Below are 22,897 nucleotides of genomic sequence, written 5' to 3'. Positions count from 1 at the left end.
ACATTTAACCCATAACGCTCTAAACTCTTTCCTATTCGTATACCCACCCAGGTGCCCTTTTAAATGCTGTCATTGTACCAGCCTCCACCACTTCCTCTGCAGGTCATTCCATACATGTACCACCCTCTTTGTGAAAAAGTTGCCCCTTAGGTCCCTTTTAAATTGTATCCCTCTCACCCTAAACCTATGCCCTCCCCTGGGGAAAAGACCTTGGCTATTCACCCTAACCATGCCCCTCATGACTTTATAAGCCTTGTTAGGTCATCTCTCAGCCTCCGACTCTCCAGTGAGACAGCCCCAGTCTATTCAGCCTCTCCCTTTCGCTCAAATCCTCTAACACCAGCAACAACTTTAATGTCTTTTTCTGTTGGTTAGCGCACAAATTAAATTAAACTCCACGAATTCCAACCAGTGGCTGGGCAGAGGCTGAGTAGTTCTTGAATCAACAAGTCAGCACAGGACCACAGTAAATTCAAGATGAGCCAAAAGAAAAAGCCCCGAGGCAGAGTTAGCTTCACTGAAATAAGCAAACAATAGTAATCTTCTGAAATGAAGATATATACAGTGAGTCCCCAACCAGTAAGACACTAGCTAAGTGAGACCATGCAATTATTAGACATGAAAATATAACCCTTGGGATCTGCCTTTGAGTTTCATTGAGAAATGGATTTCTGTGTTTTATTTTTGCAGAAAAATGCTTCTCCTTCCTCTCGGCTGGAGCTGGTTCACCCTGGTTTGTGTGTATGACCTGGTTGGAGATATAGCATCTGTTGTCAGACCTGCAGCAGCTTAAACTAATACAACATATGGCACAATGCATGCTTCAGTTCCCATTCACATTCCATCCTCTCTGTTCCTCCCTCCATTAATCCACCAGATCGAGTGAGCTATCCACTCGTGAATAAACGGCCACAGAGTGCTAATTTCTACTTGAATGACTATAATCGACACAAAGCCTGTACCTTAGGACTGATGCATCATTCAATGCAAAGCAAACTAACCATTCACGGTGAAGTCTTGCAATGAACAGGGACAAAATAAAATATCATCCTCTTCCCAAGCAAGCTGCTGATTGCGTGGAATCGAAATTGTTTCTTTCATTGACAGTATGTTATTTATAGTTCCTTTCCTAACTAACTATATTCACTCCAATTGTTTTTTTTCCCCTAGGAACTGTCTGTCACAATTAATATATTTCAGTGATGGTCACTTACAGAGTCACAGAGTCATACAACATAGAAACAGACCCTTTGGTCCAACTCATCCATACCGACCAAGTTTCCCAAACTAAAGTTGTTCCACTTACTTGCATTTGACCCATATCCATCTAAACCTTTCCTATTCATGTACCTGTCCAAATGTTGTAACTGTACCTCTAAGCTACTTCCTCTGTCAGTCCGTTCCACATATGAGCCACTCCCTCTGTGAAAAAGTTGCCCTTCAGTTCCCTTTTAAATATTTCCCCTCTCACCTTAAACGTATGCCCCCTAGTTTTGAGATAGCAAGGATTGCACATGCTGGAAATCAGAGTCCATAAGATTTGGAGCTGGAAAAGCACAGCAGATCAGACAGCATCGGAGGAGCAGGAATGTCAATGTTGCGGGTTTGGAACACCCCACCCTCGGCAAGGACCTTTGTTGTTCACCTTATCTATGCCCATCATGATTTTATAAACCTGTTATAAGGTCACCTCTCAGCCTCCTATGCTCAGTGAAAAAAGTCCCAGCCTATCCGGCTTCTCCTTAAAATTCAAACTCTCCATCGTGGCAACATCCTGGTGAATTGTGTCTGAATTTTCTCCAATTTAATAACATCCTTCCTATGGCAGGGCAACCAGAACTGTCCATCTTGCTCCAAAAGTGGCCTCACTAACGTTCTGTACAACTTTGACATGACATCTGAGCAGTAAAGGCAAGTGTGTTAAAGGCCTTTTTTACCAACCTGTCTACCAAAAATGCAAATTTCAAAGAACTATGCATCCAAACACCTAGGTCCCTCTGTTGACCACTTGACCATCTTTGCTCTGGATGGTGCCCATAAAGGTGCCAATTTATGTGGTCCCCGAACACTTGGCTGGATGAATGGGTTCTCTTCAATTTGTTGATGGGGTGTGGGTGTCATGGGCCAGCTTTTATTACCCATCCCTAACTATGAGTGAATCATTATTCTGTGGGTCTGAAGTGGAAGGATGGGCAATTTCCTTACCTAAAAAAGGGCACTGGTGAACTAGATGGAATTTTACAGCAATTGATAGTGGTTATTATTAGACTAGCTTTTCATTCCAATTATTGCATTCCAAATTTCTGACATGGCAAGATTTGAACTCGATGCCACAGAACATTGGGTCAGTACTGTAGATTAAGAGGCCAATGACATTGCCACTATGCCACCATCCACCCCAAGACATTTGACCAGGTGGAAAAGAGGAGTTGTTGCATGGTCCCTCAGCAATGCTAGAAAGTAGGAGGAGGCCATTTGGCCCACCGTAGACAAAGTAGCCCACTTGATTGGCATCACATCCACTCCTTCCACCACTGACTCTCAGTAGCAGCATTGCGTACGATATATCTACAGGATGCACTGCAGAAGTTCACCAAAGTTCCTTAGCATCTTCCAAATTTATGACCACTTCCATTTAGAAGAACACCACCCCCTGCAAATTCCCTTCTGGGCCACTCACCATCCGGACTTGGAAATATATTCCTGTTCCTTCAGCATCTCTGGGTCAAACTCCTGGGATTCTTTCCCTAGGGGCATTGCGGGTCAACTGCAGTGGTGCGAGAAGGCAACTCATCACCACCTTCTCAAGGGCAACTGGGGGTGGGCAATAGATGCAGCCAGTTACATCCATGTCCCATGAATGAGTAATGAAAAAAAAATCATATACTTGCCAAGTGAGAAGGAGCTAATCCTATCTTCCAGCTTTTGGTCTGTTGCTCTGGAAGTTGGTTGCACCTCAACTACCTGTTCATTTTTTTTTAAATACAATGAGGATTTCTGCCTAATGAAAGATGCTGAGGTTTGCAATAGCCCTTTGTGAGTATATGTGCAGACTATGCAAAATAATCTATAATGTGCCACATCCAAGAAATAATGCTTGAATACAGCTTCTTTCAAAAATAAGCCACACTTTCTGACAACGTGTGTGCACTGGAGCAGAATGAGGCCATTTGGCCCATTGAATCTGCTCCACCATGAGATCATAGCCAATATGCTTCTCAGACCCACTCTCCTGCCTTTTCCCTTTAATAATCGACAACCGCTCTCTGTCCTAAATACACTCAATTACACTCACATTGTCAATGATATCTCTCATAAATATAGTTACAAATATTTACAAGTGCCATGTAAAGACAATATTGTAATGAAACAGTCTATCAGGCCACAGAAATAAACTACAAAAGAGAATTTTTAAATTTAAAAAATGGGCTTAATACCGTGCACAATGGAAATAATCAGTGACACATAGTAAAAAAACTAATCAATGTGATAGTATTATTTTACAATAGGAGTTTACAAGATTACAAGGGAATCTTGATCAAATGGGTCAATGGGGTGAAAAAAATGGCAGATGGAGTTCAATTTGGATAAATGCGAGGTATTGCATTTTGGTACAACAAACAAGGGCTCGAGCTTATACAATTAGGAATTAATTAATGGTAGGGCCTTGGGTAGTGTTGTAAAACAGAGGGAACTAAGGGTGCAGGTACATAATTCTTTGAAGTTTGCATCACATATAGACAGGGTGGTTAAAAAGGTGTTGTCATGCTTGCCTTCATTGTTCACTCCTTTGAGTGCTTTTCTGATTGGTGACTTGTGGTGTGCCTCAGGGGTCAGTGTTGGGACCGCAATTATTCACAATTTACAAAGATGATTTAGAGTTGGTGACCATGTGTAGTGTATCAAAGGTTGTAGATGACACTAAGATGAGTGGCAGAGCAAAGTGCGCAGAGGACAGTGAAGCTTTGCAGAGCGACATAGTTTAAGTGAGTGGGCAAATGTCTGCTGGCAGCTGGAGTACAATGTTAATAAATGTGAAGTAATTCATTTTGGTAGGAAAAATAGTAAAAATGATTATTACTTCATTTGTAAAAAATTGCAGCATGCTGTTATGCAGAGGGACCTGAATGTCCTTGTGCATGAATCACAGAAGGTTGGTCTGCAGGGTACATTAGGTCATTACAAAGGCAAGTGCAATTTTGTCCTTCATTGTGAGTTTAAAAGCAGGGAGGTCATGTTGCAGCTGTACAGGGTGCTGGTGAGGCCACACCTGGAGTACTACATGCAGTTTTGGTCTCCTTACTTGATGGGGTACAGAGGAGGTTCACGAGGTTGATTCTGGAGTTGAGGGGGTTTGCTTATGAGGAGAGACTGAGTAGGCTGGGATTATATTCATAGGAATTTCGAAGAATGAGGAGGGCTCTTTCAGAAACATATGAAATAATGACGGGAATAGATATGATAGAGGTAGAGAGGATATTTCCATTGGAGGGGTGAAACTAAGACAAAATTAGGGGCAGCAGATTTAAAAATGAAGTGAGGAGGAACTTCTTCACCCAGAGGGTTGTGCATCGATGGAATTCCCTGCCCAGTGAAGTAGTTGAGGCTTCCTCAATAAATGCTTTCAAAGCTAAGATAAATAATTTTTTGAACAGTCAAGGAATTATGGGTTATGGTGAGAGGGTGGGTGTGTGGAGCTGAGACCACAAAAAGATCAGTCATGATCTTATTGAATGGCAGCACAAGCTTGAGGGGCCAGATGGCCTACTCCTACTCCTAGTTCTTATGCTCTTATAAGAGTTGGGGAATCACATTGAAGTTGTACAGGACATTGGTGAGGCCTCTTCTGGAATACAGTGTCCAGTTCTGGTGGCCCAGTTATTGGAAGGATATTATCACACTGGAGAGAGCTCAGAAGAGACTTATCAGGATGTTGCCGGGTATGCAAGATTTGAGTTATAAAGAAAGGCTGGATAGACTGGGACTTTTTTCACTGGAGCACTGGTTGAAAGTTGATCTGATAGAAGTTTATAAAATAATGAGAGGTATAGATAGAGTTAATGGTAGTTAGCTTTTTCCTATAAAAGGGGATTTCAAAACTGAGGACACATTTTTAAGGTGAGAGGAGAGAGATTTAAAAAGATGTAAGAGGCATTTTTTTTACACAGAGGGTGGTACATGTGGAATGATTTCCTGAGGATGTGGTGGATGTAGGTACAATTACAATGTTTAAAAGAAATTTAGATAGACACATGAATAGGAAAGGTTTGGGCTAGGAGCAGGCAGGTGGGACTAGTTTAGTTTGGGATTATGGTTGGACAAAATGGTCTGTTTCCATGCTGTATAACTCTATGACTTTGGGAGAGAAAACGTCACAGGCAGTAGATGTAATATCGCCAAGATGTGACCTCTAAATGCAGGAGTTTTAATGTGGGCCAGTGGAAATACATTTTGCTTTCAGAAATGTCCACTACCCATTTTGGGATTTTATTTATTACTCTTTATGACTGTAAATTAAGACCATACAAAGCAAAAGGAAGAATATGCAGCAATTGACACTGGACTTACATCAAGAAAGCTCATATTAATGTGCAGGTCCACATCAACATCATCAATCGTCCCATATTCCCTGCAGGAAGAAATATTTTAAAGTAATAAATCACAGCTCATCAGAAACATCAAGGTTTTAGGACTATTCAGTTATGGTCTGCAAAATACACAGAGGGAACATTGGAACGGGAAAAGGTCATTCACCCTTTCAAGCCTGTCCTGCTGTTGAATAAGATCAAGACCAATCTCTCTCCATTAACTCCGTTCATTTTGGCTTCATTTCCTTTTGGGCCTTGGTCGAGCAAAAATCTCATCTTTAAAATGTATTAACTGAACTAGCATCCACTGCATTTTGTAAGAAAAAAACCCCACAACTTGACCACCCCATCATCTAATAGCAGAAGCTCCAGGGGAAATACTTGGAGTCTTCCAGTCTCCTTCAAAGTTCCCAGTTTGGAATTATAGGAAATTCTTATTTAAAATGGAATCCCTACAGGAGGTAAGCAGGCCCTTTGGCCCATCAAATCACACTGCCCCTCCAAAGAGAACCCCAGCCAGACCCATACCCTGTATTTTCCATGGCTAATCCATCTAGCCTGCACATCCTTGGACAGTGTGGGTAATTTTCCATGGCCAATCCACCTAACCTGCACATCTTTGGACTGTGAGAGGAATCCAGAGCACCCAAGGGAAACCCACACCTATGCAGTGAGAATGTGAAAATCCACATAGACAGTCATTCAAGGCTGGAATTAAACCCAGGTCCCTGGCACCGTGAGGCAGAAGTGCTAACCACTGTGATCAACAATTCAGTGCAAATCATTCAGTGCTGCTGTCAAAGGGCTTTGGTGGCTCAACAGTTATATTATTGGACTAATATGGACAGAGTGCGTAATTGTAGAAATAGGAGCTCAATCCCACTAACGCAGGAATTTGATGTTATATTGTATGTGTGTATATATTTTTAAAAAGTCTAGATCTGAAAGCAGATTTCAGTACAGGTAATCCTGAAGCTTATGGGTTGTCATTAAATCCCAACAAGTTCACTAACGTCCTTTGGGAGGAACATCTACTAAGCTGACCTGGTCTAGTCTCACACCAGCACATTCGACACTCACATTCCCTTTGCAGTCACCAATGGAGCCATTAAGTTATAACAAAGTACAGTGTTTCATGTTACAAAGAGAAATTGCATAAGCTGGGGTCGTTTCCCTTCAAGGAGTGGAGACAGGGGTGGGGGGCATGATTAAGTTTATCCAAGGCATAGAGACAGAGAGAAACATTTCCCCTTTGTGGAGGGATGGATGGCTGGGGATATCGATTTAAGGCTAGGGGCAGAAAGTTTAGAGGCAATATGAGGACAAAGGGTGGTAAAGGCAGAAACGCTCATAACATTTAAGATGTATTTAGATGTGCAGTTGCAATGCCAACAGATTCAAGAATAGATTCTTCCCTGCTGTTAGACCATAGAACTTTACAACGCAGTACAGGCCGTTCAGCCCTCGATGTGGCACCAACCTGTGGAACCAATGTGAAGCCTATCTATTCTACACTATTCCATTTTCATCCATATGTTTATCCAATGAACCAATCTTATCAGACTTATGAATGGTGCTCTCATATGTTAGAGTTGATCTTTTTCTGCTCCTTCTCTTTAGCTGTAACACTATACTGTGCATTCGATTCTCAGACACTGATGTATGATTTATCTGCTTAGCACACTAAACAATACTTCTCACTATATTTCAGTACATGTGACAAGAATACATCAAATCAAATCTTTTGTAATAAATACACATGACAATAAATAAATCAAAACCCTTGATTTAATAAATTAATTGTCATGTGTATTTATTACAAATACAGTAAAAGCGAATTCAAGGCATACTAGGCTATGAGCCAACTACTGGAAAATGGAATTAGAGTAGTTAGGTGGTTGTTTTTGACCAGTATAGAATTTATGGGCTGAAGGGCCTTTTCCTGTGCTACAGATCTCTATGATGATAATGTCCACCACATAGCTAATGAAAGGGAATGAAGGAGGCATTCCAAAGAAGAGTCATGACAGACTCAAAACATTAACTGCAAGAACCGTTCTGAGGAAGGGTCAATGGACCCAAAACATTAACTTTGATTTCTCTTCACAGATGCTGCCAGACCTGTTCAGCTTTTCCAGCAACTTCTGTTTTTGTTTCAAAGCATTAACTCTGTATCTCCTATCACAGATGCTACCAGATTTAAAATTCCCATAGTGTGGAAGCAGGCCAGTTGGCCCATCAAATCCACACCTCTCCTCCGAAGGTCACCCTGTCCTATCCCTGTAATTCCTGTGGTCAATCCACCAAACCTGCACATCTTTGGACTGTGGGAGGAAACCAGAGCGCCCAGAGGAAACCCACACAGACACGGGGAGAACGTGCAAAGACCACACAGACCGTTGCCCAAGGGTAAAATCGAACCCAGTTCCTGGACGCTGTGAGGCAGCAGTGCTAACCACTGAGCCTCCATGCTACTCCCACTGGGCTTCCCAGCACTTTTTGCTTTTGTTTCAGATTTCCAGCATATTTTTATCATCCAAAATAAATGTTGACTTTGACTCAAGTCCCAAGAATGACTGAAGTTAAAAGCCTGACAAAGGTGAGTGTGAACAGCTCAAGGGGTAAAACAAATAGGATATCCAAGTAAATCACAGAGGCAAAACATAGTAATTTATCCTTGGGGTCTTTTATGAAATATACAATATTTTTCTTTCAGTAGTCACTTTATCAGGCTGAAAGAACACCAGTGAAAGTCACAGATTTAACTTGAATTCAGCTTTTATGGAGGCTTGTTCTTTCTGCTGCTACATATTATCATAACATTGGATATGAGTGGGGATTCCCTGGTAAATTCATTACCACCAATTATTCTTTTCGGCATTAGTCTAGGCCACTGAAGCCATGAGGGGAAAGATGTCCACACCATACCTTAGGCTCAATCTTGAACAGTAAATATATTTATCCCGTGTGTCTTATTAGATACACAAGAGGCCTCACCAATAGCATTGGTTCTTCAACTGATTCAGATGTCTTCATAATCAGTCCCTGGACTTTAGCTTCACGTTTCCCTCTCAAACCAGAAGTGGTTGAAATCAATGGGAAGGCAAGTGATATGGATGCCATAAAAAGTCTGCAGAGACACAGCTTAAGCAAGTCGGCAAAAATGTGGCAGATTGAATATACTGTGGGGAAATGTGAGATCCCATACTTTGGCAGGAAGAATGAGGAGCTAAATATTATTTCAATGGAAACTGCAGAAAAATCTGCAAATCGATTTTGCAGATGATACTATTTTATTGGGTTCTTTTGCATCATGTTTATAGGAACGTAAAGGAATACCAGGTCTTACTTGCATAATGCGCTCGCATGCTGTCTACAGGTATTTTTCCAAGGTCCTAAAATTGTGAGCTACTGAGCAGGAGTAACAAGAAGAGACAAGTGTCAGGATTAAGGTTCAAAGGCGGCCTTTGAAGTCATGGAATTCCTACACTGCAGTGAGACACCATTCAGCCCCATCGAGACTGCGCTGACCTTCTGAAGAGCACCCCACCCAGACCCAGCCCTCCTACCCTACCTCCCTATTTACCATGGCGAATCCTATACATCCTTGGACACTCTGGGAAATTTCCAGAGTGCTGTGGGAGGAAACCAGAGCACCCGGAGGAAACCCACACAGACGCAGGGAGAACATGCAAACTCCACACAGACAGTTGCCAGGGCTGGAATTGAACCCAGGTCCTTGCTCCTGTGAGGCAGCAGTGCTAAACACTGCACCATCGTGACGCCCATTAGTCAATGGAAGGGAGTGTAAAATGGAGAGCCAAGAAGAAATAATTTGTTTGGCACTAGAGGGAGCTGAACTTGCAGGGTTGTAGGGACAGAGGAGGGGAATGGGACTGACTGATTGCTTGACCAGCATGCTGGCATGGATTCAATGCGACGAATGGCTTTGTTCAGTGTTATATTGACTCTTCAATGAATGTGAACTATGAGGTTTGAACTGAATGACTTTTCTTTAGCACATAATTAATACCAGGAACACTTAGCGCCATTACGCAACATTATCCTTAAAGGGCCCCTGACTAGTCAAGCGCAAAATCCATTTGAAAGATAAGTTTAATAAGTTATGTTCGCATGTTGTAGTGATGCACTGCAGGTTTTGCATCTCACAAAATAGGGTCGTAAAGCAAATGCCATCAAACATCAATAATTTAGTTGGAACAGACAACTTTGTATAAAGTGGCACTTGTATAATTAGGTATTGGGGGGTCTGTTTGGACAGGGCAGGTCTAAGTTAGTATCCAAGTTTTCATGGCCATTCAGGCTCCTCAGTCGCCCATCAAGCTGAACCCTGCGTAGGTGCAGAGTGATCCATCGTTGGACAGAGGGAAATCTTGCAGGCCTGGTCCCACACTGCAGTACTAATTGGAAAGCAGCTATTACAGAGCGCTGAGAGGAAATACATCTCAGACTACTCCATCCTTCTGCTAAATGGACCGAAGCGTGGAAGCAAAGAACATGGGAGAGAAAACAATTAAGCTAAAAAGACCTAAGAAAGGTTTTCTTTCAAAAACAAGAAGAGTCTTTAGCTTTTATCCCCTGAAGAGCCTCATAAAATTACAACCAAAATGCCAGACTGAGGGAAAAAAAGCATAGTAAAAATGATCAGTTCTGCAACACTTGAAAATCAGGATGTTAAACACTCACCTGACAGAGACAGAATTTTCTCCATAAATTTCTTTCACCGCTTCAATGTCTGCATCGAGCTGTGGGTGTCGGTATAGATCAGCTGCACAGCTCCCCTATAAAAACAGACACACGCTGTAATATATTGTCAGGCTTGTTTGAGAAAGAGCTGTCACCACACAGGCACTGCTGATGTTTTGGTCTTACTAGGATTCAGGCCAGCTCAGTCATCTTCTCTCCCCTCACAGTCTGAGTCTTGCTTTTATTGTCTCCTTTGGTGTGTCTCTCTCTCTCTCTCTCTGTCTCTGTCTTGGTCTTTTTGTTTGTCTCTCTCATTTGTTTCCCTGTGTGAGCTTCAGTAATGTGAGAGGTGTTTGAATCCAGTTTTAAAGGGGAAAATCCATTGACATGAATTTTTATAGCGCCCATGTCGTCGTGCTGGGAGGTTCAGTGGGTGGAGCAACATCATACAACAAAAGCACCATGAGTCACTCAATGGGACAGATTAAATTACATCAAAAGCTTTCTCTGCTGCAGTGAGAATCTCCCCCCTTTGCTCCTCTGAGAAAAGTTACATTAACTTGAGAAACTGGCACAATTCCACAATGCAGCGTTTTTACAATGAGTGGCTAGCATATTAAAGTCTTCCAATACATGATTTTGCCTTTAGATTTTAGTTTGATCAAAAATAGAACTTAAAACACCAAAGCAAGCCATTCAGCCCATACACACCACGCAAACTACCTCCCAAACCAATTCATCCAATGTTTCTATTCTGTTTCTCTCATGTGCTTATATTGTTTCCCCTTAGGTTTTCTCCTTCATTTCTCTAGGACTTATACAGCTAATGGGATGGCCCTGGGGACTGTTGCTGAACCCTTGGGGTGCAGGCATTTAGCTCCCTGAAAGTGGAGTCACAGATAGTCAGTGTGGTAAAGAAGGCATTGCCTTTATTGGTCTGTACAGGAGTTGGGACGTCACATTGCAGCTGTACAGGACATTGGTGAGGCCACTTTTAGAATAATGCTGACAGTTTCCAGTAGCCCTTCCATAAGAATGATTAGATTAGATTAGATTAGATTACTTACAGTGTGGAAACAGGCCCTTCGGCCCAACAAGTCCACACCGACCCGCCGAAGCGCAACCCACCCATACCCCTACCTTTACCCCTTTAACCTATCACTACGGGCAATTTAGCATGGCCAATTCACCTGACCCGCACATCTTTGGACTGTGGGAGGAAACCGGAGCACCCGGAGGAAACCCACGCAGACACGGGGAGAATGTGCAAACTCCACACAGTCAGTCGCCTGAGTCGGGAATTGAACCCGGGTCTACAGGCGCTGTGAGGCAGCAGTGCTAACCACTGGGCCACCGTGCCGCCAATGATGTTGCTAAACTTGAGAGGGTTCAGAAAAGATTTACAAAAATGTTACCAGGACTGGAGGGTTTGAGCTATTGGGAGAGGCTGAATAGGCTGGGGCTGATTTTCCCTGGAGCGTCAGAGGCCGAGGGGTAACATTTTAGAGGTTTATAAAAGCATGAGGAGCATAGATAGAGTGAATAGCCAATGTCTTTCCCCTGGGGAGGAAGAGTCCAAAACCAGAAGGCATAGGTTTAAGGTGAGAGGGGAAAGGTTTAAAAATGGACTGAAGGGTTACTTTTTCATGTAGAGGATGGTACACATATGGAATGAGCTGCCAGAGGAAGTGATGGAGGTGATTACAATTACAACATTTAAAAGACATCTAGATGGGTATATGCATAGTTTAGAGAGATATGAACCAAGTGCTGGCAAATGGGACTAGGTCAGATTGTTATATCCAGTCCACATGGATGATTCGGACTGAAGGGTCTGTTTCTTTGCTGTATGACTCAATGACTCTGCCTAAAGGAGCACTCCTGATCCACTATGCCACAAATTGGCATGGAGACTGGTCCAGAATCAATCTGAGCTAAAACAGGAAGGGAACCTTGAAATGACTCAACAGAGGCCGGTATCCCATCACCGAGTCACCTTTTGTTTACACATGCACAGTACTTGACACTGATCCAGCTCCCTCAGAGCCAGGTCTCAGATTGAACATAGATATAAATAGGAATGTCAGAGGCTAACAGCCAGAGTTCCCTGATTGGACTAGGTTATCAGCCTCAATCTGAGAAGTCATATTCTGCAAGATCCATCTGACTGACCTCAGTACAAACCCAATGCTTTTGGCTCTGACTTAATGCAGACCGGCCATCCCGCCAATTGACCCTACCTCCTACCTTCATTAAGGAATTTGAGTTGCTGTGGCACCATTTGCATACAGTCTGGAACCACTGATACTAATGGGCGAGGTACCAGCTTTCTCCTTTAATCTAGCTGCTTGCCTTTAGCGTTATGCTAGAAGGATTCACAGATTAACTCATAACCTGGGTTGCTGCATTATGAATGCACCTTCCTTGGTTGTCAAGTCCCAGAATTGGACTTGACCCAAGAGCTTCTGTTTCAGGAGTAAGGACGCTACCTGTTCAATCCCAAGATCAGGCACAAAGGGCCAAACAGCCTTCTCCTGCTCTTAGTTTCCGTTTTTCTTTCCCATGTTACTCCTTCAGTATATCCTTACTAATTGCATCAACCTCTCTACCTCATGAGTCAAGAATGTGGTGCTGGAAAAGCACAGCAGGTCAGGCAGCATCCGAGAAGCAGGAAAGTCAATGTTTCGAACAAAAACATCTAACTCATGTCACAGCCTCATTCTAACCACTCTTAACAGGGAGGTAATGGCCTAGTGGCATTATCACTGGACTGTAGATCCAGGGAATGGTCTGGGGACAGAGGATCAAATCCTGCCACAGCAGATGGTGGGATTTGAATTTAATAAATATCTAGAATTAAGAATCTAATGATGACTGAGAGTCCATAGCCAATTGTCAGGAAAAGCCAATCTGATGACTTTTAGGGAAGGAAACCACCATCCTTATCTTGTCTGGTCTTCATGTGACTCTAGATCCACAACAATATGATTGAGTCTTAAATATCCTCTGGGCAATAAATGTCACCTCGCCAGTGACACCCTCATCCTGTGAACAAGTACAAAAAAGAAGATCTTTCTGACTTTCTTGTTGGATTTATTAGACACTATCTTATATCGAGAACCTCCTGATTTTAGACTGACCCTCAGCTGAAAGCACCTTCTCTCCAAAAACGCTCCATTGTTTTAAGTTTCCCTGCTAGGTCAAGCCTTTTCAGGTTTGTCATTGCTGGAGAAATTTTGGGATTGCAATGCTGCTCTGCCTGTCACCAGTGCGACAACTGAATGCTGCTCGGTTTGCGAAATCTTCTCCAAGGTCGTGTGTGTCACCTTACTGTAAAAAATCGCAGAATTATGCAGCATAGAAGAGGCCCGTCGGCCCATCAAATCTGTGCCACGAAAAGTATACTAATCGCACATTTCCTGCACCAGGCCCATAGCCTTCGATGTTATGCCACTTCAAGTGCTCATCTGCGTATTTTTTAAAGGTTATGAGGTTAGCCACCTCAATTACCCTCCTAGGCAGGGTATTCCAGACCCCCACCATCCTCTAGGTGAAAAGAAATTTCCTCCAGTCCCCCCTAAACCTCCAACCTTTCACTTTAAATGTGTACCTCTTTGAATTGACCCTTTAACTATGTCAATGAATCAACTACTCATGTATAAATACATCGTTTTTCATTGGATCCAAACTGGGGTTAAAAAGGTTAAACCTCAAGTTGCAAAGATTAGATTTGCATTGCCATGAATATAAAGGGTGACAAAGGGGTGATCCAATGAAACATTTAAAATGGGACCTGGAAAGAGACTACTTCCTCTGACGAGAGAGTCCAGGAAAGGGATCCGCAAAACCTTAAAAACCAGATCTGCAACATTCAGAGAATTACTAGGAGACAGCATTTCTTCAATCATAGGGCCTTGGAAATCTGTAATTCCTTCCTCCAAAACAGCTCAGATCCGAGATTTACACAGCTAGCACAGGCATATCACATTTAGGCTCTATCCTTGATCTGATTAAACGACAGACCAGGGTTGAGAGGCTGAATGGCCTATTCCTGGTATTCTGATAGTTTAGATAGTAAATGGACACCGACTGCTGATTTACTGAGCTGAACTGACCAGGGAGGCTTCAAGCCTCTATCCTTATATAGGCTGGGTTGCTGGAAGTCCCTTATAACTGCCCTAGAGAAACAAAATAATGTGCTCATTTCTGCTTCAAATCATTAATCTCTTACTGGTAAGTGTGGGCATGTTGGGCGAGGTTCAGAGATAAGCTGCAAGTTGCATCAGGGCCACAAATTATTACCCATCCCTCGTTGCCCTTGCAAAGTGCTGGTCTCCTCACAGCTAAGACTTGCCTCTAGAATAACAGATTCTGATGGAATCACGTCATAGTTGCAAGACATTGGTGAGGCCACATTTGGAGTATTGTGTGCAGTTCTGGTCACCTTACTAAAGAAAGGATAGGAAACTGGAAAGCATGCAGAGAAAGATTTAGGAGGATGTTACCTGGACTGGAAGGTTTGAGTTATAAGGAGATGTTGGATAGGCTGGGATTTTTTCCCCTGGAGCGTAGGAGACATTTATAAAGCATAAATAAAGGTAGACAGCCAACAGCTTTTCTCCATCTTAGGGAAGACTAAAACTAGACGGCATAGGTTTAAATTGAGAGGGGAGAGATACAAAAGTATCTAGGAGGCAATTTGTTTTCACACAGGGGGTGGTGGAGGTCTGGAATGGGCTGCCAGAGTTAGTAGTGGAAGTGAGTACGATTTCGTCATTTAAGAAAGATTTAGACAGGTACATGGATGGGATTGGTTTGGAGGGATATGGGCCAAATGCAGAGTAATGGGACTAGATTAATTGTGAAAACTAGACAGCATGAACAAGATGGGATGAAGGGCCTGTTTCCATGCTGTAAACCTCTCTGACTCTGTGACAAAGGTTAGACGTTTGAAGGATGTCAATGAGCAGTGCTAGTGTGGGTGGCACATTAACTTAAGCCTCCACCTCCTGTGGTCAAGAACAAAGTTTGTCCTCAGGAGTTTGACAAAGGTGCAAGAGTCATCCACAGGTTTCCTTTGGTGCTTGGATGGGTTGCCTCTCTGCATTGTTGAAGAAACAGCTACCATTAATGCAAACTCCAGCAAGGAGAGAGAAACAATGGGGACAACAGAAATGCCATTGCCAGAATGGAAATGTCGCACAAGTGAAAGCTGAAATGCAAGGAAAACTGTGGATCTGTGTTTGAATTTTTTTCAAAAAGCCAATTTTGGCATTGATATTATGAAGAGGATGGTGATTTGGTATTAGACTCTAACATAAAGGAAAATCAAATTCTTCTGCATTTGTTTTTCTCATTAATTATATTCTATCACTGTCATTTTGGACTCTGAGTTCACCAGAGCAAACCATTATATAGTTGGTCTGTGACAATGTTGTGGCTTTAAGAGGTGTTATTTATCCTTTATTTTTAAGAGAGGTTGTAAGGCAGAGGTACTGAGTGGTCTACCAGAACCACAAGATTTAACAGTTTGTGATTTCTTAGATTTTGTTTTGTAAGTTGGAGCAATAGAAGCAGCCTGGATGGGTGAGTCAACTCTCACAGACCAGGCTCTCTATATTCTTTTTAGTTTTCAGGTTGAGCTTTAAGCAGTTGCTGTTGTGGCCTTGAAGAAGCAGAAGCAATCTTTCTCTCTCTGAGTTACAACTAGAAGTTGGTAGTTTCTCTCAGCTGCTGGGTTACCAGAGATAACTCTGTTTTGCTGAATCTACCTTTTCGCCAAAAGGGGTGATTATAGGATGTTACCACATTGGAACAGTTAATTATTAATAGTTACTGTATCTATTGTTCTCCAATAGCTTTAAGATATTTTAAATTCCTCATTCTTTTGTTGCATTTTAACTGTAAAGTTTAAATAAATTGTCTTGCTTAACATCGAGTAGAAATAAGAAAAAGTTAGGACTAGACTACCTTCTCAAAATATTTTGAGGGAGTATTGTCTGGTCATTAACAAGTTGAACAGTTCAATAATCTATATAACAGCATTGAATCAATAAGGGAACTGCTGTGGCAATTTCTACACAGGACTCCAGAAGAATATAAAAGGTTAAGTGTGATAGTAAATGTACTACATGTAATAAGTGTGAAACTCTAAGTCCAATAATTTTAACACATTTCTTGTTAATCATCTGTAGAATAAAACTCTAGAAGACAAAAGAAATTATTGCCTGCAAGAGAAGTGAGATTAGAAATTGGAAGCTGATAGCTCAGACAGACATGGATCTTAATTTTTTTATCACTCCTGGGATGTGGGTGTCACTGACTGCCCAGTTTTTATTGCCCATTCCTAGTTGCCCCTTGAGAAGATGGTGGTGACCTATCTTCTTGAACCGCTGCAATCCATGTGTTATGGGTCAACCCACAATGCCCTTAGTGAGGGAATTTCAGGATTTTGACCCAGCGACAATGAAGGAACAACGATATATTTCCAAGTCAGGATGGTGAGTGGCTTGGAGAGCAACTTACAGATGGTGATGTTCATGTATCCTTCCTTTGTCCTTCTAGATGGAAGTGGTCATGGGTCTGGAAGGTGCTATCTGAGGATCTTTGGTGAATTTTTGCACTGCACCTTGTAGATATTACACACTGCTGCTGCTGAGCGTCAGTTGTGGAAGGAATGGGTGCTTGTGGATGTGGCCAATCAAGTGGGCTGCTTTGTCCTGGATGGTATCAAGCTTCTTGAGTATTTATTGGAGCTCCACCCATCCAGGCAAGTGGGGAGTATTCCATATATATAAGTGGGTGATAATATGCTAGGCTGGAGCTGTCCTACTTTTTGTGTGCAGGACATCCCTTGGCCACTTTATAAGTTGCCAGGGTGATGCTAGTGTTGTAGCTGTACTGGAACAGTTTGGCTAAGGGCATGGCAAATTCTGGAGTATACGTCTTCATTACCATTACCAGAATGTTTTCAGCCCCATAATCTGTTCAGTATCCAGTACCTGCACTGTTTGTTGATATCAGCTGGAGTGAACTGAATTGGCTAAAGGTGGCTGATGGGTTGTACTTGGCACTCAATAGGACATTTACTACAGGTTTCTGTGACTTCAATATTTTTCTTTATTTTTATTTTGTTATTAAGAATTGCAAACTAAAATTCATACAATTTGGGTTGCTCTTCTATAGTGTTGTTAAACTTGAGAGGGTGCAGAAAAGATTTACAAGGATGTTGCCAGGACTGGGTTACAGAGGGGGTGCTCTGTGTAGGCTTGGGCTATTTTTTCCCTGGAGCATTTGCAGCTGAGGGGTGACCTTACAGAGGTTTATAAAATCATGAGGGGCATGGATAGGGTGAGTAGCCAAGTTCTTTTTCCTAGGGAGGAGAATCCAAAACTAGAGGGCTTTGGTTTAAGGTGAGAGGGGAAAGGTTTAAAAGGGATCTAAGGGGGTAAGCTTTTCATGCAGAGGGTGGTGCATGTGTGGAACGAGCTGCCGGACGAAGTGGTGGAGTCTGGTACAAGTACAGCATTTAAAAGGCATCTGGATGGTTATATGAATGTGAAGGGTTTAGAGGGATATGCACCAAATGGGACTAGATTAATTAAGGATAACTGGCCAGCACGGCTGAGCTGGACCAAAGGGTCCGTTCCCATACCATACAGCTCTATGACTCTACTGGAGTACCACTTTTGATGGAAGTTTGAACTAACAACACATTTATAATAAATGGGGACATTGGAATGCACAGTGGAAAATGTTAACAAAAAAACATAACAGGTTCAAGATTTTACAACCAATGTGTGTTTTGCATACAAAAGTAAGTTTTCTTTCCATGTAGTTGGAATCTAAATTGACCAAATGGTTGTTTAAAAGTTGAGTGACTGTCACAGCCTGTCACTCTGTTTAAATAAATTTGCTTCTATTTGTATCATGATCTGTTCAACACTTGCTCTTTAATAAGTGACTCAGATAAAGTATACATTACATTTTGATCCCTTATGCATTTGTGTTGTGAGTGCTTTGTTCTGAAGCACACAGTCACAGGATGTATATACAGTAACAAAGAGGGAGAATACAGTGGGGATCTTTCTGGCATTTCAAATTGTATTAGAACAGAGAGTTTGTCTGAAACCTATAAATATTCTGTTTGACAACAATGTTCAACAAATATCCTTTTACACATTATTTAAACCCAATGCTACATTCAGTGCTACAGTGAAAAATACATCATTCAGAAACAGCACATAGCACGTCCCAGGCTGTGTGAATTAAACAGAATGTGAAGTCACATTGAATTTTTAATTAAACAATATTAAAGGTTTATGCATCAAATCCTGTTGTGACCTTTCAAAGGGCTGAGAACATTCTTAAGAGATTCAATTCTGGATCAAATCATCTGGTGCCACATTGATTTACTCAACCACCACATCTTACAGTAATTTTTTTTCCCAATTGCTTCCTTTCACCAATTATTAATCACAGTATATTTATTTCAGCTTATTTCAGCTCAAACTATCCCTCAGTAAATAAAAGGTGATCTTTAAGAGGATTCCAACAGCATAAAGTTATTCATTCAGTCAACAGCAGTTTTACAATAAACAAAGTTTTGAACGTTCCCACTAACAGAAAGCTTTAATGTCATCTGTCCTACCTGTTGGGTTGATATTTCTGACTGGGCCATCTCATGTATCTATTGGAAAGGAAGCACTGTATTATTTTTAAGCAATGGCTGTCCAGTACTTTAATAACAAATCATCAATGCTCAGATGAATATGGGAATGAGTGTTTACAAGGGTGAAAGGGTATCTTCTTGTTAACAGACTTTTAGTTAACAAAATTACCCCAAATCATGGATTTGGCATTTAAGCATTGCAGAGGAAGGTACACATCTGGTCCTACTCTGTATTCAGTGACCTTCCTTACTCTGTTATCCTGTGCAGCAACTCATAAGTGAACCTATTAGATCTCCCATGGCATTGTTCGTGCTAAAATGACTGTCAAACCTCACAATAGAGTCATAGAGTCACAGAGATGGAAACAGACCCTTTGGTCCAACTCATCCATGCCAAACAGATATCCTAAATTAATCTAGTCCCATTTGCCAGAATTGGCCCCATATCTGTCTAAACCCTTTCTATTCATATACCCATCTTGATGCCTTTTGGATGTTGTAATTGTACCAGCCTCCACACTTCCTCTGGCACTCATTCCATGCACGCACCACCCTCTGTGTGAAAAAGTTGCCCCTTAGGCCCCTTAAACCTATGCCCTCTAGTTTTGGACTCTCTGACTCTCGGGCAAAGACCTTGGCTATTCAATCTATTCATGCCCCTCATGATTTTATAAACCTCTATGAGGTGACCTGTTAGCCTCTGACCCTCCAGGAAAAACAGGCCAATCTATTCAGCTTCTCCCTGTAGCTCAAACTCTCCAACCCTGACAAAATCCTTGACAAACTGTATCATTCTAAATTTCAGCAATATCTAATATGACTCCTCCATTTGAACCCACAAAAATCCAATCATTGCTGCAGACCCTGGGGCCAGCCAGAGGGTGATTGCAATGAGGAGGAGGAAGATTGCGAGTGAGTTTAATTGACTTGTACTTGTAAGTTTCTGGCTCAAGATCTGTATGGTCTGGATAGTATGAAATGAATGACATTTTAGCTTGATTACTTTTTCCCATCCTGTTGATAACTTGAAGGGTATGGATCGGATTTGAAACTGCATGCTGGTGTTCTTTGCCTCTATTCATTCTGCAGTTCCCCATTAATTTGTTTCAAGTGGGAAATCCCAGAGAAATGTAAAAGGTGTCACTACTCAGCTCCAACTTATTGAAAAGAGAGACACATTAAGAGAGATTTTTGTCTTACACTCATGGTGGACGAATTTCAGTACCTGCCTGATGGCAGGCTCGTTCCAGCAACTGCTTGATCAAATCAAACCTGTTCTTCTGACTGACTGTCTCTAACAGGCAGAGTGCAGACCATATTCAAGCAAAACCCAAAAACAGAACAAACCAACTACTGATGTGATTCCACAATCGGGTGACACTTGCTGAATAATGCCAAGTATGCCGACAGCGAGACCAACAAACAATTTAAGATCAGCAGTCAATCGCAATGTGGCTCATTAACATTTTGCTAGGATGGATACATATTTCTTATGGAGAAACATTCCCAGCAAACAACCCCTGCGCCTTTTTATGAATTATGTTTTTTTGATATGGCAGTACCTCAGAGTTTCCAACGAATCCACACCCTTTCCTCTTGTAATACAAGTTGCCGTGACCATTTAAAATTTGGCATTTTAGCATTTTGAAAATTTACTCATTTTATGGGATGTGGGTGTCGTTGGCTGGGCCCAGTATTTATTGCCCATCCCTTGTTGCCCCTTGAGAAGCTGGTGTTGAATTACTGCAGTCCACCTGCTGTGGGTTGACCCACAATGCCATTAGGGAGGGAATTCTAGGAATTTAACCCAGTAACACTGAAGGAATGGCGAAATATTTCCAAGTCAGGATGATAAGCGGCTTGGAGGGGAACTCGAAGGTAGTGATGTTCCCATATATCTGCTGCCCTTGTCTTTCTTCATAGAAGTGGTCGTGGGTTTGGAAGGTGCTGTTGAAGGATCTTTGGTGAATGTCTGCCATGCATCTTGTAGATATAACAACTGCTGCTACTGAGCATCAGTGGTGGAGGGAGTAGATGCTTGTGGATGAGGTGCCAATCAAGTGGCTGCTTTGTCCTAGATGGTGTCAAGCTTTGAGTGTTATTGGAGCTGTAAATATCCAGACATGTGGGGAGCATTCCATTGCACTCCTGACTTGTGCCTTATAGATGGTGAACAGACTTTCAGGAGCCAGGAGGTGTGTTACTCACTACAGTATTCCTAGTCTCTGACCTGCTCTGTAGTCACCGCACCTACAATACCCATTGATTCCAGTTTTGCTCAAACTCCTTGATAGAGTCATAGAGATGTACAGCACAGATGTACGTCCAACTTCTTCATGCCGACCAGACATCCCAATCTAATCTAGTCCCATTTGCCAACCCTTAGCCCATACCCCCTAAATCCTTTATATTCCTACACCCATCTAGATGCTTTTTAAATGTTGCAATTGTACCAGCCTCTACCACTTAGTCTGTCATCTCATTCTATTCAGCACCACCCTCTGTGTGAAAAAGTTGCCCCTTAGGACCCTTTTAAATTTTTCCTTTCTCACTTTAAACCTATGCCCTTTAGTTCTGGACTTCCACCCCAGGGAAAATACCTTGTCTATTCACCCTAACCATGCCCCTCATGATTTTATAAACCTTTCTACGGTCACCCCTCAACGTCCGACGCTTAATGCCACACTTGGTCGAATGCAGCCTTGATGTCAAGGGCTGACACTCTCACCTCCTCTCTAGAATTCAGCTCTTTTGTCCAGGTTTGAACTTAGGCTGGAATGAGGTCAGGAGCTGAGTGACCCTGGCAGAATCCAAACTGGAAGTCACTGAGCAGTTATTGCTGAACAGGTGCAGCATGATAGCACCTGTTGATGGCAACTTCCATTACGTTCCTGATGACTGAGATGATGGGACGGTAATTGACTAGGTTGGATTTGTCCTGCTTTTTATGCGCAGGGTCTACCTGGGCAATTTTTCACATTGTTGGGTGGAACCAATCATGGAACTGTACTGGAACAGCTTGGCTAGGGGAGCAGCAACTTCCGGAGCACAGGTCTTCAGCACTATGGATGGAATGTTGTCAGGGCCTGTCTCCTCTGCAGTATCCAGTGCCTCCATTTCTTAAGATCACATGGAGTGAACAGAATTGGTTGAAGACTGGTCTCTGTAATGCTGAGGATCACTGGAGGAGGCCGGGATGGATCAACCGCTCGGCCCTTTTGGCTGAAGATTGCTGTGAAAGCTTCAGCCTTATCTTTTGCCCTAATGTGTTGGATTCTTCCATCATTGAGGATGGGGATAATTGTGCAGCCTCCTCCTGTAATGAGTTGCTTAATTGTCCATCACCATTCATGTCTGGATGTGACAGGACTGCAGAGCTTAGATCTGATCCATTGGTTGTGGGGTCGCTTAGCTCTGTCTATCACTTGCTGCTTATGTTTTTTGGCATGTAAGTAATCCTGTTTGGTAACCTCACTTATCTTCAGGTATGTCAGGTGCTGTTCTTTGCATGCCCTCCTGCACTATCCATTGAATCAGGGTTGATCCCCTGGCTTGATGGTAATGGTTGAGTGAGGAATATGCTGGGCCATGAGGTTACAGATTGTGCTGGAGAACAATTCTGCTGCTGTTGATGGCCTACAGAGCCTCATAGATACCCAGTCTTGAGTTGTTAGATCAGCTCGAAGTCTGTCCCATTTAGCGTGATGATAGTGCCACACGATGGAGGGTATTTTCAATGTGAAGGTGGGACTTCATCTCCACAAGGACTGTGCGGTGGTCTCTCTTACCAATACTGTCATGGACAGATACATCTGCAGTTAGTTCCCTTATCACCTGCTGCAGACCCAGTCTGGCAGCTACATCCTTCAGGACCTAACCAGTTTGATCTACTCTTGGTGGTGGGCGTTGAAATCCCCCCACCCAGAGTACT

General features: G+C 42.4%; 1 protein-coding gene across 11 annotated transcripts in view; it reads right to left on the bottom strand.

Annotated features, from left to right (window-relative positions):
- The window catches only part of LOC122542474 (protein mono-ADP-ribosyltransferase PARP6), a 157,152-nt gene that overhangs the window by 69,352 nt on the left and 64,903 nt on the right, over positions 1-22,897 (bottom strand). For 8 of the 11 annotated variants that reach the window (XR_006309808.1, XR_006309809.1, XM_043680211.1 and 5 more), the window contains 3 exons: positions 18,946-18,984; positions 10,296-10,390; positions 5,569-5,629 (listed from right to left, as the gene is read on the bottom strand). Coding sequence is in view for 9 of the 11 variants with exons in the window: in XM_043680211.1 (XP_043536146.1) it covers positions 5,569-5,629; positions 10,296-10,390; positions 18,946-18,984 (195 nt within the window). In the remaining 2 variants the exon portion in view is untranslated. The remainder of the gene's footprint in view (positions 1-5,568; positions 5,630-10,295; positions 10,391-18,945; positions 18,985-22,897) is intronic. The other 3 variants (XM_043680215.1, XM_043680216.1, XM_043680217.1) reach the window with 1 other exon arrangement.

This window comes from Chiloscyllium plagiosum, chromosome 40 (assembly GCF_004010195.1).
Source record: "Chiloscyllium plagiosum isolate BGI_BamShark_2017 chromosome 40, ASM401019v2, whole genome shotgun sequence".
In the NCBI taxonomy this organism is placed as follows: Eukaryota; Metazoa; Chordata; class Chondrichthyes; order Orectolobiformes; family Hemiscylliidae; genus Chiloscyllium; species Chiloscyllium plagiosum.
This window is presented reverse-complemented; position numbering and strand designations above follow the sequence as displayed.